This window comes from Sinocyclocheilus grahami, unplaced genomic scaffold, assembly GCF_001515645.1.
Source record: "Sinocyclocheilus grahami isolate Dianchi unplaced genomic scaffold, SAMN03320097.WGS_v1.1 scaffold297.1, whole genome shotgun sequence".
NCBI lineage: Eukaryota > Metazoa > Chordata > Actinopteri > Cypriniformes > Cyprinidae > Sinocyclocheilus > Sinocyclocheilus grahami.
In genome coordinates, this window is record NW_015505476.1 from 202577 (window position 1) to 222917 (window position 20341).

The 20341-nt window shown below is 35.1% G+C and overlaps 1 protein-coding gene across 1 annotated transcript in view; it reads left to right on the forward strand.

Annotated features, from left to right (window-relative positions):
* The window catches only part of LOC107601022 (protocadherin-15-like), a 206231-nt gene that overhangs the window by 139088 nt on the left and 46802 nt on the right, over window positions 1–20341 (forward strand). Inside the window, exons 21-24 of the mRNA XM_016293037.1 lie at window positions 3560–3784; window positions 6899–7015; window positions 16734–16874; window positions 19536–19648. Coding sequence (XP_016148523.1) covers window positions 3560–3784; window positions 6899–7015; window positions 16734–16874; window positions 19536–19648 — 596 coding nt within the window. The remainder of the gene's footprint in view (window positions 1–3559; window positions 3785–6898; window positions 7016–16733; window positions 16875–19535; window positions 19649–20341) is intronic.

The window sequence follows — 20341 nt, forward strand, 5'->3', positions numbered from 1 at the left end:
TGAACTGCAAAATTTCTGTCTGCGTTTGACCCGGGCATCTAACCTGAAAGGAAGGAAAAGCAGATTGTTTGTGGGTGTGTTTACTTATGTGTCTGTCTATCTGTGTTTTGTCTGCTGGCCTGAGAGTAACTGGCTGATTATGTGTGTTTAGTTTCCCTTGAGAGTGTGGGGGGAAAACGTCTCTGCGTTTCCCTGTTTATTCCTGACGGGCTGCATATTTAACTAGATAAATATTGACACTCTTGACAGACCCAGTGTGAAAAGCAGGAGATGCTGTCTTGTGGTAAATGTGCCTCTAAATGATCACGCTCTTGGGAGCTTTAGCAGAACGCCAACGTAACAACACAATCACCAATGAATTTTACATAAACTAGAGACAAATATGAGCAAAAAGTCTGAGAGACGAACTCAGTAAACTGTTACGCCACTTTAATGTGCAAAACTCTGTCTTATTTGGAGATCATTTGCAGTCCAACTTTAAGGGATAGTTTAGCCAAACATGAAAGTACTGTCATCATGTCGTCTCAAAATATAATATCAATAGGGTACAGTGTTGCCTGGATATCAGTTATGGTTATGGTTAGTCTTAATGTTTTAGTTCATGGTCTGAAAATGTTACCGTTTGCCATAGATGTACATTTGGTTAATATAAAAGGTTAAAAGAAAAGGGTAATATACTAGTAAATAAATGTCTGGTTTCTGAAATTAATTATCAGAATGCAAATTAAGTAATTGAGTAACTCAAATATGTGTGTTGCATCAAAGCATTTAAAGAAATATCATGCATGTCAACTGATCCCTGTACTTGCATTCATCTTTCCCTTGATTGCAACCAGTCGTCCTGTCCCTGCAGCTGAAAAACACCCCCACAGCATGATGCTGCCACCACCATACTTCCCTGTTGGGACTGTATTGGACAGGTGATGAGCAGTGCCTGGTTTTCTTCACACATACCGCTTAGAATTAAGGCCAAAAAGTTCTATCTTGGCCTCATCCGACCAGATAATCTTATTTCTCACCATCTTGGAGTCCTTCAGGTGTTTTTTCATGTGTCTTGCACTGAGGAGAGGCTTTTGTCGGGCCACTCTGCCATAAAGCCCCGACTGGTGGAGGGCTGCAGTGATGGTTGACTTTCTACAACTTTCTCCCATCTCCCGACTGCATCTCTGGAGCTCAGCCACAGTGATCTTTGGGTTCTTCTTTACCTCTCTCACCAAGGCTCTTCTCCCCCGATAGCTCAGTTTGGCTGGACGGCCAGCTCTAGGAAGGGTTCTGGTCGTCCCAAACGTCTTCCGTTTAAGGAATGGAGGCCACTGTGCTCTTGGGGACCTTAAGTGCAGCAGAAATTTTTTTGTAGCCTTGGCCAGATCTGTGCCTTGCCACAATTCTGTCTCTGAGCTCTTCAGGCAGTTCCTTTGACCTCATGATTCTCATTTGCTCTGACATGCACTGTGAGCTGTAAGGTCTTATATAGACAGGTGTGTGGCTTTCCTAATCAAGTCCAATCAGTATAATCAAACACAGCTGGACTCAAATGAAGGTGTAGAACCATCTCAAGGATGATCAGAAGAAATGGACAGCACCTGAGTTAAATATATGAGTGTCACAGCAAAGGGTCTGAATACTTAGGACCATGTAATATTTCAGTTTTTCTTTTTTAATAAATCTGCAAAAATGTCAACAATTCTGTGTTTTTCTGTCAATATGGGGTGCTGTGTGTACATTAATGAGGAAAAAAAATTAACTTAAATGATTTTAGCAAATGGCTGCAATATAACAAAGAGTGAAAAATTTAATACTTTCCGTACCCACTGTAATTGAGCACCAAATATTGAACACGTATTGTTTTAACGACATATGTGTGTAGATGTGGCCATATATACAGTATGTGTGTAATTTGGCCTAAAACAACATGTTCAGATACCAACACTATCAGCAGGCACAATTGAAAAAAAGTGAATTCCTGTTTTAGATTCAGATTGAAGGAAAAATAAGGTTTTGTGTGTGTGTGTGTGTGCACGGTCGGTGGATGAGGGGCAAATGAGTGACACTGTTTGAAGACAGTGATCTTGCTGCTTTATTTTTATCTCAGTGTGTCTGACACCTTTGGGTCCCCATAGCACTGGCTGGTGTCAGAGCGCCGTGGGTCCTAGTGACAGAATCTGGTCCGGGGCTGATCAACTAATCAGATTCCCTGTGCTGCTTCTCTCTGGGGTTTCTGAGCTTTATTTATATACATCTGAAACCTTTGAGATCAGTGTAGAATTTAATTCCTTGTGCCTCTCACATCAAAGAAAGACACCTGAAAGGTTCCCACACCCACAGAGACACAGAGCTCCTCAGAGCGCCTCTCAGCTGCTGTCTGTTAGCTTTCACTCCTAATCAGCTTCAGATGCACATGCACGTGGAACGCAACTATGACTCTGTGTGCTTAACATGTGCAGTGGCCCCAAAATATATCTGGACACCTGAGACACACTTAAAAATGTAGAAATGTCAGTGCACTATACTTTATAACAAAATACAAAAAAAAGGATATTTCAAACACACTTTTCAAGTAAAACATTTTACACCATGATGTTGAAAAGTCATAATGCATTTGGAAAAATGCCCAGTATAGTTTGGACTAAATATCTTGTCATCTAATGCAGTGACATTAAATCAGATGAAATGCAGTGCGATCAATGAAATCAAAATTGGCCCATTTTTACTTGCTTAATGCATGTTTATGGTCTAATTGTGCATAATTCGGCAGTGCACATTATTGCAAATAGTTCTGTTTATTAATCTGTTTATTTTTTAAATGTATTTTATTCAATTATTTTTTTATTGGCAAGACTAGTTAGATGTCCACACACTGAAAATACAGCTTTGGGTTTTGGATGTGCACATCTAATTTATTTATTTATTTTTTATTAAAACTTAAATATTCAACAACAATACAATATTACAGAGGAGTTTATTCAGATTATTGTTGGACTTTAAGTCTTAATAAAAAAAAGAATACTAAATAGGTTTGCACATACAAAAACCATAGCTGTAATTAATTTTTTTTTATATATATATACTCTTGCCGATAAAAACATCTAACTTGTATTACTTGCCTCAATTCTGGTATGTAACAGCAACATTCCACAATCCAGACAATTCTCAAATCATTTTTTTAAGTTCAATTTTCATTTTCACTCAAAAATAAGCCTGGTTACAGAAGTGAAATGAGTTATGAACAACATTTCATGTTGTCCATGAGGCCACCATTTAAGATCTCTCATGTCATCTGATCGGCCAGTGGTCAGCTGAGATGGTCCAATCAGCAATGGCCCTGACCAACTATATTTACCCTTATTTTGTTGTCATTCCAAACCTGTATGTCTTTCTTTCTTCTGTGGAGAGGATATGGGTTGAGAATATGATGATGGAATTTAAATTTTCAGGTTTGCTGTCCCTTTAAGAAACTTTTAGGCTGCTTTATTCCTGCAGTATCTTGCAAAGTGTGGGATCATTAATTCTCTTTTTTTAACCTTTATTCTCTCTGTACTCTTTCCTCTGTGTCTCTCAGGCGGAGGATGCCGATCTCGTCTCTAACGTGACCTACAGAATAAAAACAGAAGCAGCTCAGCAGCTCTTCGCCGTGAACCGTCTGACCGGCGCCGTATCAGTCCTGCAGGCGCTAGACTTTGAGGACTTGCCAGCAGGCAACAGCACCTACACATTTGAAGTGGAGGTGTTAGATCACGGAGGAGTCCTTCCTCCTGGAACGGCCACAGTCATCGTTAGAATCACGGTAGGGCCGCTAAGAGCGCTCATCAGCTTTAAAAAACTCTGTTTTATCACACCAGTCTCAGTGGCAGCACGAGAAACTCTCTTCCTGAGTGTTCTGCAAGTTCCGGTCGGAGATGGTTTGAACTTGGGGAAAGGAAGCCAATTTTCATCAGGTCTAGTGAAGGTGATTGGATTAGATCTTTCAAAGCTCGTCCACAGTGTCTACGTGCTAACGCTTCTCGCAGAAGCTCCGCTGACTCTGTTCCAGTAATGCCTACAAAAGATTTGATCTCTGAATTCAATTAGTCTTGAAAGAGAAACCTCTGTGTTGGCAGGATTGTGGGCGTTGTTTACTGGATCCTCGCCTGCGTTCACCTGCTTTCCCCGTTGTGATATTTCTGGTTGACGGTGACAGGAGTGACAGACAAAGCTAGATTCTGATGCTAGCCTGGCACAGCTATTTCAGGCCTGAATGACTCATTAGCTTTGTGACTGCAATTATGTGAGGATTTTAGCGCGAGTGCTCTCCATCGCCTCCGAAGATTAGCCGGGGGATCAGAACAGAAGGATTAGCCTCCTCCAGTTTACAGCAGCTGGAGCGAGCGAGTGATGAAAAATTAACTTGAAATTCATGTAAAAAGTTCCATTTTTAATTATGTAAATCTGATAGAAATTTAACTTTATTTTTGTAGGTAACATCAGTAAATGCCTGAAAAAACACACAGACTTGAATCACACCTTTTTGTGTTTTGGCTAGAGAGAGCGACCGACCCAAACAAGGTCGTTCCACACAAGTCCTGCAAGCGGCCGCCAATGGCTCATTAAATCAGTTTTGCTTCCTTTGATCACTCCAGTCCGTACTTGCCAAACTGTGGGAAGTCCAGAGCAAATGCATGCAAATGAGCATCGAACCCACCTCGCTGCAGGGTCGCTTGCATTTATCAGAATAATCTGTGCTTCTTAAGTTTAAGTTCAAAAGATGCCATTTAACAAATTTAAGATGTGCTTCTTTTGTGTTTTTGGACATTAATTTAGGGATTCAGTGTATAAATAATTATGATTACAATTTAATGTTAAATGCAATTAATTATTTACATTTTGTATTTCATAATCAATGTTATTTTAGTATTATACTTTTTAATATACTTTTATTTTAATATTTTCAATTTCATTCAAATAATTTTTGTCATTTTTGTTATGTGCTTTTGTCATTTTTTTACTAGTAGCATTAAGGTTGCCTTTATTTTTATTTTAGTTTTATAGCTCTTTTTAGTTATGTATTTCCAGTAAGTAATTTTAGTGCTTTCAATAGTTTCGTTTTTTGTTTTTTTTTATCTAATATATATATATTTTAATTATTTTCGGTTTAATTTCAATTAACACAAATGTTTTTTCATTGTTTTTTTTTTATTAGGTTCGAATCTCAGCATTTAAATAATCAATAACTAGATATTAAAATTCTGTTATTGTTAGTTCATGATAACATATTAAATCATTTTAATGCAGCCCATAAGAAACGTAAGTTGTTACTCAAGAACAGCTTTTTGCATGCTTTCAGAAACAGTGCTTAAATAATGGATAATTTTGACTTTTAAATTCTGATTGACTGATCTGCATGGCCTCTCGTGGCTTATGTCAATTTTATTTTCTATTATTAGACAGTTTTAGAGATCAAATAATAAGCTTTTTTGACCTAATAATTCATGGAAGTTATCAGCAGTATGTGGCACGTAGATTTTGGGTTCAAAGATTGTTTCTCTTATTAAAGTGTGTGTTTATAGATCACGGTGACTTATTTCTTATGAGATTAAATTAAACCCCCAGAGATTTTCATGATCTTTGCAGTGAGTGTTTTGTTGGGATGTGAAAAACAAAGCAGTGAATTGTGGTTTTGCTGCTGCTCTCTTCAGATGTGCCTTGAATCTTGAGTTTCTTGCGTTTCGCAGTGATCTTTACCTTCAACTTAGCAAAGTTTGCACCCTGTTAGTTTTGCTGTAATGGAGATGGTGTAACAAATTGTAATGATGCTTGAGCTGAGGTGAAGGCAATATTATTAATGTCAGGGTAGAGTCATCATAGCTGGGCTTATGGAAGATTTCGAAGGTCTTGCAGTGTGTGTGTGTGTATATACCAATTGAGGTTTCATTTTCATTGCTGTTAGGCTGTGTACACTGTTATGTATACACACACGTAGTACACATAGTGTGTGTATTTGTGTGTGTGTGTATAGATAGATAGATAGATTGCATATATAGACATTCTTGTGTATGTATGTGTATGAATATATATATAAACCTAAATAATAATATTAAAAACCAAAAATGAATAAAAATGACAAAAGCACATAATATTACTGTAAATTAAGCTAATATAAACACACACACACTAACATTTGGAATAATTTATATTCTTTACATTTTTCTGTCTTATGCTCACTTAGGCTGCATTTATTTGATAAATAATATAGTAAAAATGAATTACATACAATAAATCAATAATTTGCATTAGCTTCTATTTTTATATGTTCAGTTTTTTTTATTTTGACTTAATTTACACTAATAGTATGTGCTTTTGTCATTTTTATTCATTTTTTATTTTTTATATAAGTATTTAGGTTTATATACATCTATTCATCTATCTATCTACACACACACACACACAAAACCTGTGTACTACATGTGTATATAACAGTGTATATATGTAAAAACCTAAGTAAGCTCAGTGAGTGTGCATCATTTTAAACATACTTGTGTCAAAAGTACAACTTATTTTTTTTTATATGTAAACATTTGAAATATTACATGGACAAACTATAAGTCATTACACTGTTTTTGCAGCCTATTTTCCATTATGTGCATAGTGTATAATAAAGTAATGTTTGATTTCATGTTGACTTTAAAACACCTTGAAAGAACATGTAAAGTGCTCTTTGATAGTGCTAGTGGTCGGTGGGGATAGACAGCAGCGTCCATAAGCTGATTAATACTCTATTTATTATCATGTCACTCCTCATTAAAGTGGAGACAGCAGACAGAACAGAATCACTTTGCCAGCGGGCCTTGCTTACCTCAGTCCTGCTTTAATGAGTGTTATTAATACATCTTTCATCCATGTTTCTGTCTATGGGTTCTTTCAGGATGTGAATGACTTCTCCCCAGTCTTCAGACAGGCACTTTATAAAGGGCTGGTGGCTCCAAATGCAGAGAAAGGGACAGTCATCACAACTGTGCTTGCAGAAGATCAAGACCCTCCAGTAAGTACACAAAGCCCAAATGAAATACACTTCTGTGATCTCTGACTCATTCTTAAATTATATTTTGTACTCCATTTTTATATGATTTTAAAATAAATAATAAAACCACAGAATAACCCGGGGTTTGAGTGGGGAGTTGCTATGGTTAGGTATTTGAATATGTATGGATTATTTCAAGTTAGATATTTGAAATGTGTCTTAAATGAAATGTGGGGCCAGTACTGCATATTCAAGGTCAAGTCAGGTCTCTGCAAATTTAAGATGATTAATTGAATGCAATATTGTTTGGGGTCAGTAACATTTAAAAATAAAAATACTTTTATCTGGCAAGGATGCATTAAATTGATCAAAAGAGACAGTAAACACATTTATAATGTTATAAAAGAGTTTAAAGATTTCAAATAAATGGTGTTGGTCTTTTGAACTTTCTATTCATCAAAGAATCCTATTAAGCAAAGCAACCGTTTTCAACATTGATAATAATAATACATGCTTCTTGAGCATGTATCAGCATATTAGAATAATTTCTAAAAGATCAAGTGACACTGAAGACTGATGCTGAAATTCAGCTTTGACATTACAGGAATAAATTAAATTTTAAAGTAAATTAACACAGAAAACAGTTGTTTAAATTATAATAATATTTCACAATATTACATTTTTCACTGTATTTTTTATCAAATAAATGCAGCCTTTGTGGTAATAACAAACTTCTTTAAAAACATACTGACCCCAAACGTTTGTATATATACAATGATGAATGTTAAAAAGGAAAATATGTATTATTTATTATTATTTAAATGTTTAATTATTAATGCAATTAAATATTAATTAACTTTTTTAAAATATTTTATTTATATTCAATTCTAATAAATTAAGTTGTATTATTTATAGTAATTATATTTGTTATAATTAATTACGATATACTAAATATACAAAAAAAAGAAAAAGAAAATATTTAAATAAAATACATTTTATTAAAAGTTCGAAATAAAAAGTACTTATGTATGTTATAAATGTATGTTACATTTTTATTGTAATGTAAAATCAAATTCCTTTAAATCTACATGCTTTTTTAATGTATTCCAATGTAAACACTAGCAAATTATGGCCCTGGCAAGGATAGGTGTTACATATAACTAAACGTTTGGGAGCAGTTGCTTAAGGTTAGCTAGAGTTAAGACTAGTTAGTACATTAATGCATTTGAATGCATGATTTCATCCCTGGTCTCTTTTGAATTTCTTCATCTAAAGTATTTATATACTGTATTGTTATATTACTGCGTATGAGAGTTTAGTTTCCCGCTAGCGTACCTGTTTACATGTCCCTCCATTAACATGTAGTCTGCTGTTGTGGATAATCGGTTTGTTCTGCGCTGTCACTCTCTCTCTCTGTATCTTTATTTGATTGATCTGACAGAGCCGTTTTACGTTTACCATCTGGAGACCGGCCTCTCTCTCGGTCTGTCGCTCACTAGACGACTCCGAAATGAAATTACACACAACGACACAGAAATTTTTACACCGTGGTGAATCTGGAAATGATTTTTTGTGCTTTCATCACAGAGTGGAAATATTTATTGGGCTTTAGAATGCAGCCCAGCACGCTTCTGCAACTTTTACAGCTGGAGGGAAGCGCAAGGCCATTACAGTATAGCAAAGACACATCTCTTATTACCTTATAAATTACATAAACAAGGTTATTCGCTGCCTGAGGTTTGGTTTATTCAGAGTGGCAGCGCACGCCAGGGGCTGGATATGCACTGAATGCCTGTAAATGTTTATCATCCACAGACTGTAAAACACAAAGATGTTTTGTGGGTTTTTGAGTCTCTATATGCAGTGTGGACGTGGTGTTAAAAGACTTTATTGGTTGTAAGTAACTCTAGAACACAGTGGCAAAAGTTTCAAAGACGTCTGAATGTAGTTAATTTGTAAAAGTAGTTTTAAAGTGTGTTAATTTGTCTGTTACATCTGCCAAACTTCACAAACAGCTTTACAGCCTCACTTTTTTTTGTGGCCAATTTTGGTTCCGTCACTTTCATCCAAAGGGAAACAAAGCTTGCAGCAATGGTGTCAGTTATACAGAGGAAGCGTTTTCAGTTGGTCTTCAGGAATGGCCTTTTCATTAGTGGGTGTTAAAATGAACAGCGATGTTGCTGTTGAAATTTGTAGCTTTTAATGTTTAGCTGCATGGTTGCTGCAGTTGTCACAGGCTCATGAGCTTTAGTTGGAGCCGGTGACGGTACATTCAAGGGAACAGCAGGAGTGCTGGAATCACATTTTAGCCCACGTCTTAGTCAGTCGAACATTGAGTGATGTTACAATATTGCCTTCAATACGCTCATAAAAGTGCATATATTGCACTTATAAATTGATTATATACACATTACTGTTTAAAAGTTTGGGGTCTGTAAGATGTGAGAAAAAAAAGACCACCGTGTAATTCTTTACTCACTGAAAATCTTCCTCTCAAATCATTCAGATCACTATCAGTGCAGACACAAAAGAACCAACAACAATGGCATCACTGACGTCAAACCTCATGCCACGGCACATCTGAATAAATGTGGATACGAATAAGCTTTGAGACATGAGGACAAGATTTTCAGTGAATAACGATAAGTGTTTTTACATGACAGGACGAGTCCTGACAGCAGGTGAGTGAGGACACTGAAGGGTGTTTGAGGTGACTCTGAATCGGGATCCTGTGTGCTTACATCACCGTAGGGGACAGGAGTGTGTCAGAGAGAGGTGTGTGCTGCTGGGAGTCTCTGACACACAGCTTAACCTGAAGGACAGAGACACAACGCTGTCTGACTCTGAAAGGTTTTGAGGTTTTATTTTATTATTTTTTCTTTTTTCTTTCAAGAATGCTGACAATACCAAAGAGACGAAACAGTCTATGTGTCATAATAGTTAAAATCCAAAAATTATTATTTACTTTTTCTAAAATATTTGTGTGTATGCATCTTAGTATTTTCGAAAAAATTTGGGAAAAGTAAGATTTTACTTTTTTTTTTTAAATGTTTAAAAACAATTACATGCCAAGTGTCCTTTATAGAAATATATATTAGCTGGATAATTTATTGTTACATATAAATAACATTAGAAAATATTAATAAAAAAAATAATATGTATTAAATAATCTTAACTTTTAAAAGTATATAATGTTTTATTCATTTTATTATTATATTATATATAATAATATAATGTATGTTTTTAAAATAAAAATATTGTAAAGAGATGCTAATTAAAATAAATTTGTTTAGTTTACTAGTATTTTTCAGTAATGTTCATTTTTATGTTTTATTTCTGTTAACACATTTTTAGGCATTGTTTGCCACCATGGATGCTGTGTGAGGTTTTATTTTATTCTTTTTTCTTTTTTCTTTCAAGAATGCTGACAATACCAAAGAGACGAAACAGTCTATGTGTCATAATAGTTAAAATCCAAAAATTATTATTTACTTTTTCTAAAATATTTGTGTGTATGCATCTTAGTATTTTCGAAAAAATTTGGGAAAAGTAAGATTTTACTTTTTTTTTAAAAATGTTTAAAAACAATTACATGCCAAGTGTCCTTTATAGAAATATATATTAGCTGGATAATTTATTGTTACATATAAATAACATTAGAAAATATTAATAAAAAAAATAATATATATTAAATAATCTTAACTTTTAAAAGTATATAATGTTTTATTCATTTTATTATTATATTATATATAATAATATAATGTATGTTTTTAAAATAAAAATATTGTAAAGAGATGCTAATTAAAATAAATTTGTTTAGTTTACTAGTATTTTTCAGTAATGTTCATTTTTATGTTTTATTTCTGTTAACACATTTTTAGGCATTGTTTGCCACCATGGATGCTGTGTTTTAGCAGACTGTGTCAAGCATAAAATAGCTGTAAAATGGTTTCTTGAAACTGTTCATTGTGTGTTTTTTAACTCCAGGATTTGAATTCAAGAACTGTAAAATATTCTTTACATTTCAAGCTTGAATTTAGGATAAATTTCAAAATGTTGCTAAAAAAAATAGACACATTTTTTCATGTTTGCCTCCACTGACCTGACCGAAATCCTTATTGTTGAGCCCGGAGCGCACTCATATTTTATTCTCGCAAGGTTACACATCTACAGATCGCAGCAAGTTTTGCAAAAAATTATAAGAGGACGGCCTTATGACTGGGATGCGTTTGTGAATTTCTTAAGGCTGTGTTTTGTGCATGTGTGTGTTTGTGTGGCAAGTTCGTTTTTATTTTGATGTCTTGGAAGAAAGGTTTTTTTTGATGACCCTGGAAGCCCCACTGAAATACCAGATTCATCATTCCGGTTGTGTTGTGAATCACCATGGAGACTTGGAGCGGCTCAATCTCTGTCTCTCTCAGGCATGACTGGAATTAAAGTCGGATAATTCTTACTTTTAAAATCCACTTCTAGGAAGCGACCTTGAAAGGAAAAGTGTGCTGCAGAACAAGGACAGGAAGTGACCGTCCTCATTAGGGTCCTGCTCAAACATCGATGATTACAGTATGAGCAGCGCTGCGTTTCCAGCCCACACCGGCGAATGAGATAATGACACTGTATTTATATGCACGGCTGCAAAGGTCACTGGGTAATGAAAGCTCCTCCTTTGCCTTTCTGCTGGTTGAACCTCATGTCCTGAGCATTGACTTCCTTTTATTTGAAAAGATTTAAAGGGATGAGTAATGAACTTCCATCCTTGAAGTGTCACTACAGTGCAGAAGAACCAGCCATTAATCATACCACCAGAGCATGAATACAATCACCAGACAGAAATTTTACGTGTCCTGCTAATGTGACTGACTCGCATTTGAGTGCTGACAGTGGCACCTGTTGAAAGTGACTCATGAATGTCAAACATTAAACAGTTAACTGATGTTATTCCGTATTAGCAGGAGCAAGGCCTGTCTAATTTGATGGCTTAACCCAGAAGAAATGCTTCCTTTTAATTTTGTTAAGGATAACTGTACTCTCTAGGGCTTAGTATCCACAATATTAAGTAATCAATATTACGAACATCATTACTTAAAAAAAAAAAATGCATACTGGACAAAAGTTTAAAACAAGCAATTAATTAATTATTTCAACAGTTAAGCCTGTTTTTTAAGTCATACTCAAAGCTGCATTTGACCAAAAATGCAGTAAATCTTTATTATTGTAAAATAAAAAAATACAATATTTTTCTATTGTAATATTGTCACGCTTGTGTTGTCGGAAGGAAGATGAAGACAGGAGGTGCAATTCAAAACTCTCTTCGTTTAATGAACAAACTTCAAACACAGGCAGAATGGCGAAGGGTAGCACAACTAAAAAGAGTGACTAGCTATGTTTCCATCACCATGTCGCATTTTGAAGTACCGCATGAGAAACGAGTGATGGAAACACCAAATTTCGAAAAAGAAATCCCTTAATTCGCAAAAAAGTTTTTACGGTCACTTGAGGTGGTTTTTGACTTTGGAAAAAGGGTTAATGCGAATAATGGGAGATGGAAACGCATTTTGCGAATAAATCCCGCATGAGCGTTCAAAAAAGTCATGTGACATAACCTGACTAACCAGCGGACCGATTTAGTTGCACAGCATCTAAAATGTTGTCATGGTCATTCTGAAGTGCCCGAGCAAAGTCTGTCGTCAAAGTATTTCTGTATAACTGCCTCCCAGAACGGTCTACCACGACTGCGTTCCCAAACAGCTGACATTCACCTCCGAAAGCAAGACTGCATTTATTGTGTTTCGTCTGCTCACTCAAAGCGCAAGTAATTTATTATATTTGAGAATTATTCATAATTACTTTTCTTAGTGATATTTAGTGCCAGTTTATCAGGAAGTGACGATTTTGTTCTCTCTGACTCGTTGGATGGAAACAGTGCTTGTCCGCAAATGTTTTATGCGATATTCTAATTTTGCGCACAAGTTAAATTTCCAACTTTGGATGGAAACCCGGCTTGTGTGGGAGCAACTTAAATGCATAGACAAACAAGGATAATTAACTAGAAACAGGTGAAGGAGGTAAACTAATCAAGGCTGAACAAGACCAGGAACAGAACCAAATAAGGGCCCACAGGAACTAAACCAAAACAAAAGACAGAAACATGGGGCCCGTTCTTCGTATATGTCGCTAACTCAGTTAGCTGGATTTGAATGTTGATGATTTGGCATGATCTTGGATTGTTTGGTTCTTCGAAGCTCATCCCGGAGTTGCTGTCATAGCAACAGATCTGTAAGCTTAAACCTGCTCGGGAGCAGGCTTATTTCATGTAAACAGGATTAGATTGCATCTTTTTAAGCAGAATTAATACTCAAAATCTGACTGCTACCACTGCTACTTTATTACAAGAATACCCTACTAATCCAGGGACAATAATTTAAAATAATAATAATTTAAAAATTAGTTTAAAGATAATATAATAATGTTGTGTAGTCTTTAATACTATAGACACCGCCAGTTTTACTCACTGAAAGATTTATTCGTCATAAAATGATTACTTCATAGTTGTATTCGAGTCTTACACGCATGCTGTACAGATAATGTTGAGTCGTGCATTAATTTGAGTTCTGACAGCTATTATGGGAGTGGCTTGTTGGAGCGCAGGAGATGCGGATAACATGATCTTGACCTTAAGAAACTTTAATTAATGCTGTCACGTAACAAATCTGTACAAGTATAAAATTAAATGAATTGCTAATTGCTACATTGAAATAAAAATGTAAAGCCTGCACAAATATTAGAAATCGTGAATATAAATAATTGGGAATCATGTAAAAAAAAATTAATAAAATAAAAACAGTGCACATTTCATTTATCTATTATAACATTTGTGTAGTTTTGTTCGCTTGGCTGTTTCCTTATAAAAGTCCCAAAATTTGTCAAGTTTTTCATCAGGTGTCTTTTTTAATTATATGATGTCATTACGTTGCTGTCTTGCCACCAACAAATCGCTGCAGTGCTGATCGTGGTTTCGAATATCGATACATAACCCCTTTTAAACCAACTCATGAACGCGCAATTATCTCAGATAACTCAATCCAGCCATACTAATCATCAACAACAGGTGCGTTCGAAGAACCGAATTAGCCAGATCCTGAATAGCGCGACGATATCATCTCGGATGTAATAAGCGACGTACGAAGAACGGGCCCAAGGTCCATGGCAACTGCAAGGTTGACAAATATATTCTAAAATGTTTTATTTATTTATTTATTTTCAAATCATACACAAATTTTGAGTGATGCCGTTTCCACAAAAGTATTAAGCAGCAAAAATAGTTTTCAACATTGATTAATTAGAAATTAGAATTTAAAATAAAAGTTACTTTAAATTCTAATAATATTTCACAATATTACAGTGTATACTGTATCAAATACTGTAAATACAGCATAAGAGATTTCTTAATTATTCCACACTTTCGACTGGTAGTGTCTATGTATATAATTTGTTTTTGTTTTTTACTTGATATTTTGTTTAATCAATTAACTTAATAGCATTTAATGTCATATATCAATATCTGTAGAAGAAATGTAGAAAATGTAAGCTTTTTTATAAAAGAGTGTGTGTGTGTATACACAAAAAATGACTGCAGAACTCAACATGTTATTTATTATCTTTCCATATCATTGATATTTTATTTAATTAATCAAATTAATTGCATTTAATGTCATATATCAATATTTGTAGAAGAAATGTAGAAAATTTAAGATTTTATATAAAAGCTTGAACTACTCAGCACTTATAGAGAGCATGTTCTGTTGTTGGTTTTATGTCAGAGACTATATTTTATAGTTGATGGCGCTTGATTTTGTGTAATGAAATAATGTTTCTATTAAAAATTTGTATTAAGTAGTTAATGATTTATCAAAACAGTGAATCCCTCAGGGCCGTGTGGCATTGTGAATATTGTAATGGCTGAAAGGGTTACGATGGCCTTTAGCCATGATTGTATTCATAATACAGCATACTTTAATAGTGCATTTAATGATTTCATATAAAGATGATAATATGTCTATTAGCATAAAGTCATGTTATCTGTGCTTCCAAAGCTTGTGCGGTGTTGTGTTTTAATGACTAAGAATCAGATAACTTCTCTGCTACATTCATTATAGCAGATTTAGCCTGCATTTGATGTTCTTATTTGGCATCATGGCTGGATTTTACACATGAGAACCAGGACAGCAACGAGTGATACAGTAATGTCAGGTCATCGGATTTAACTTTACTTTCCCTAAACATAGTGGTGTGATCGTCTTAGCAGAGATTAATGTGGTCGGGTGAGGTAAATCTGTCTGTTTTACTCTTCCTGTTCATGCTGTCTGCCGTCAAACAGACTGCAGTGCTCTTTATTTTCATGGCCTGCCACAGAAGCTGTTAAATTATGCATTTCTTCTTTAAATAATGCTTTGAAAACATTGGGGGGGGGGGGGGGGAAATTACCCATAGAAAAATTGTGACATGGACCAAAAAAAAAATAGAAACTAATTTCTTGGCTGTCATAGATGTAAATGTGATGTTGCTTCTGTCTATTTCTACTGCAGTATAAATGACTTTGTATGTTTACCACAGCACAAAGCATCAAACATTTATGACGCAGCCAGACGGAAGAGCTGTAAAGTATCAGTAGAATGAGGTGCAGCAGACGGAGCTCTCTGTAGCTCTACAAAACACGATGCTCGAGAGACCTTTGAGGAAGCTCAAACCAGCTATTCAAAGAAAAGTCAATCCTTTAAAAGAATAGTTCACTCAAAAATAAAAATTCTGTCATTATTGATTCACCCTCATATCATTCTAAACCTAAAGGAGATGTTTTGCAGAATGTCCAAACTGTTCTTTTCCATATTTTCAACCGTAGGCTTTCAAACTGCAAAGAAGACCATCATAAATGCATCAGGAACATACATTTTGAGCAACACCGTTCGAGGTTGTTCAAATGTTTTTAAACGAGATCTGTTCTGCTCACCAAGGCTGCATTTGTATAATCAAAAATACAGTAAAAACTGTAATATTGTGAAATATTATTACAATTAAAATAGTTTCTATTTTAATATATTTTAAATGTAATGTATTCCTGTGATGCAAAGCTGAATTTTCAGCACCATCAGTCTTCAGTGTCACATGATCCTTCAGAAATCATTCTAATATGCTGATTTGCTGCTTAAAAAAATCTTACAGTATATCAATGTTGAAAACAGTTGTGCTGTTTAATATTTTTGTTACATTTTTTTCAAGATTATTTGATGAATATAAAGTTTTACTGTCATTTTCGTGTCCTTGCTGAATAAAAATATTATATTCCTCCAAAAAAAGAAATCTTACTGATTGCAAACTATTGTAGTGATGTGTAATTTTCAATGAATAGTGACTCTTTCCGTGTATCCCTCACACAAGACATTGAAAAACCTAAATACTTAAATAAGGGCTTTTATTTGCCTTTTTGGAGCTTGAGAGCCACTGATTTCTGTCTTTTGTTGTGTGGAAAATAGCAGCTTGATTGTTGCAAATGATTATGATTTGATGGCATGGAAAGAATATATAATGAAACCCCTTTTGAAGCAGTGATAACAATAGAAGTCTGTAATTATCTATAATGCGATGCATGGAGTTAAATATAATAAAACACCAACTTTGGTTCTTTTATACTAAGTAGATGTGCTCTAGGTATGTGTTGATACTAACCGTGTTCCTCCCTCAGGGTACGCCTGCCAGTAAAGTGCGCTACAAAGTGGATCAGGATCTGTCTCCGTACAGCGGAAGTATCTTTGATGTGGAGACGGACACAGGACGAGTTATCACCAAAGTCAACCTGAACGAGCAGCCCAATGCCATCTTCAGGGTGAGTCTTGAGCTGACAGGCCATCCGTCTGCTGTTATACACTTCACTTGTGCTTGAGTTCAAATCCAGCAGAGTTAAAGTTTGTTTTAATTCACGACTGTTTGTAAAAGGAAAGCAGTATGGAGAATGAAATGACTTGGATACATCTGATTTTTGGACATGCTAAAATTGACTAATAAGTCAAACCTGTAGACTTTTATGCTTATACTTTACTTTAAGATTCATTAGGCTTTCATTTGATATCAAGAACTAAAAATGACCAGTAACCTACTTTTACAGCATGTCTACATATACATTTTAACAATATACCATTGCTCATTGTTAATTAATGTTCATTCATAATACATTATAGATTTTAAGTATAAATTAACATTATTTAATGTATTATGAATGAACTCAAGTTAGCAATGAACAGGATATTTTTTTAACTTACATTAACCTAAATTGATAAATGTTGTGAAAGTATTGTTCATTTTAAATTGACAAAAAGGTTAGCATTAACCTTTACAAAAATTATTTTTAATTCTAACCTTTTTGTGAAATTTACTGCATTCATGTTGATATTGAAATCCAAGGTTTTGCTGAGCTGAAGTCAGGTTAAGATTTCTCCTTCTAATGTTTTAAAGGCCAATTCACACTGCACCGACAGACGCAGACTAACAGCAACAGACCGGTTTGTTGGGTTTTGTCGGATCAGTGTGTTAACCCTGTCGGCATCTGTTACTGTTCTGCATTTGTTTTCGCCGATTGAACATGTTGAATCGCCGTTTGTCGGGTCTTGGAATGTCTGAGAAGTGGCAGACTATAATCAGTTGGCCGTTGGCATTGGTCTGTGTCTGTCGCTGCAGTGTGAATTGGCTTTAGTTCACCCAAAAATGAAAATTCTGTCATTGATTACTCACCCTCGTGTTTTTCCAAACCCGTAAGACCTTCGTTCGTCTTCGTAACACAAATTAAGATATTTTTGATGAAATCTGAGGGCGCTCTGACCCTCTCATAGACAGCAAGGGAACTACCACGTTCAAGGTCCAGAAAAGTACCAAGATGCTCAACAAAGTAGTCCGTGTGACATCAGTGGATCAACTGTAATGTTACGAAGCTACGAGAATACTTTTTTGTGCGAAGAAAACAAAAATGACGACTTTATTCCACATTTTCCTCTATACTGCGTCACTTGTGGACGCGCGTTCATGACAGTGCCATGACATGGCGTGATGACATTGAACACATACGTATGGCGCTACTGGGCCCGAGTGTAAACAAGGCAACGTCGTAACATTACAGTTGAACAACTGATGTCACATGGACTACTTTGTCGATCATCTTGGTACTTTTCTGGACCTTGAACGTGGTAGTTCCCTTGCTGTCTATGAGAGGGTCAGAGAGCCCTCAGATTTCATTAAAAATATCTTAATTTGTGTTCCGAAGACGAACGAAGGTCTTACGGGCTTGGAACAACACGAGGGTGAGTAATTAATGACATCATTTTCATTTTTGGGTGAACTATCCCTTTAAGATCGTCAGAAATGGAAATGGTTTGTCAGATGGTCACCAATAAATAACCAGCATGCATCTCATGTAATGTGCCCAATTATGCATATGCATGCCTGGTAAGCAACAGATGTAGCTTTTTATGTCATAAAGTTCTATAAATAATCTTAAGAGAAGAACTGTTGTTAACTAAAACAGCATATTGTGCTACTACTTGATAGAAAAGCTCAAAACAAACTTGAAAAGTTAAAACTAATCAGAGTAACTTATTAAAAAGAGGGTAGAGCATTAGTTGTACGCTTTAGTTACTGTCTCCTCTGCTATGACCTAAATCAATGTATAAATTAATTAGCCTAATGTTAATTGAGCTCAAATCAATTTACCTTTGAGCAAATTTAGTTTTTTCTGTGCTAGAATGACTGGGTTTGAGAGTGAGGGCTGACATGTCATTTTAATCAATAACATTCACTTCTTAGGATTTATTTTTAAGACTTACTTTGGAAGGGACAAATGCAGTATGTGTCCTCTGCATATACTTTGTGCTGCTATTAAGTACCTGAGCAAAAAGTACCTGTGTTTGCTTGTCTGTAAAATAATATTCATATTTACAAAAAAAAAAATAGTTCAGGGACAAATAATAATGTCCGAGATTGTAAAAAAAAATTTGCGCCAATTCATTTTGAATTCATGTTGGTTTCAAACATTAGTTTTTTGAATGGTTATAGCTTTTTTTTGAGGCATAAAATGGATTAAATGTATTTTAGAAATGTCTAGGTTTAACCATCAAGTGAAAAGTGATGACATATTTTCCTTTTACCTTGAATACAAATGAGTGTATCAAACTTTTTCAAAGAAAAAAATGTTTTCAAATACCATGGAATTTTAAATGAGTGTCAGTAAGTTTTCTTGCATTTACATTTAAAAAAACTGAACTAACCATGTCATGAAAAAGACAAAATATTTGATTTAAAATCTTGGCTCTACGACTTTAGAAATGATGTGACAGACAAAAGTTTTTGAAGTTAATACTGTGTATCTAAGCTCCACTATGTCTTATTTCTAGACATTTTACTTTATGCCCCACATTAAATGAATAAATTCAAATTCCGACACAAGTCATTGCCTATATGAACTGCTTTTTAATGTATTTTTCATTATCTCATCTCGTAGCTGGTGGTCATTGCCTATGACGATGGAGAGCCGGTGAAGACGAACAGAACTACAGTGGAAATCACTGTGCTTCAGCCCTCCAGGATTCCCATCTTCACCGAGGAAGAGTACAGGTGGGTCCCGCTGTCTGTAGAGAGCGAGAGAACAGACCTTTACTTATTTATGACATGTTCTCTTTGAGCTCTGAGAGTCAGAATTAGTTTAGCACATATTCCCCGCAGACTGATTCAGAATCTCTGCATGAGTAATGAGTGTTATCTGTGAATATGTGACTAGAAGCGCTGGGAGGCTGACTCGAGCTGTTCTACAGCACTCAAACGCTGTTGTTTTCAAAAGGGCACGTCTGCAGCTCGTCATTGTGTATCAGTGCGGACATTGAAGCTTATAGCATGTTAGGGGGTTTAAAGTTTAATGTTAGAGAAGTGCTTTGTTTGCAATTTTGATTAATGAAGACACAAAGGCTTATGACACTAATAAGGAGCACAATGAATTTATAATATTTTTAATTGCTGTGTAGGTTAAAGCCCGCAGAAACATTTTTTCATTTGATACATTGGGTCATGTTCAACTCACAAGATGTTCAACCATTTTGAGTTGTTAATTTTTTTTATCGAATATTCTGCTTCTTTGAGAATGATCATCCTCAGATTATTTATATATATATAAGTCTGATATGTATTTTTATCAGACTTTTTCATTGGATTGTCTACCTTGGTTCAGGTATTGACCAAGTCAGTCTTTTTTTTTTTTTTTTTTTTTTAACAAAATTTTTTTTTTTTAAAACAAAAAGGGTTTTCCCCACGGGG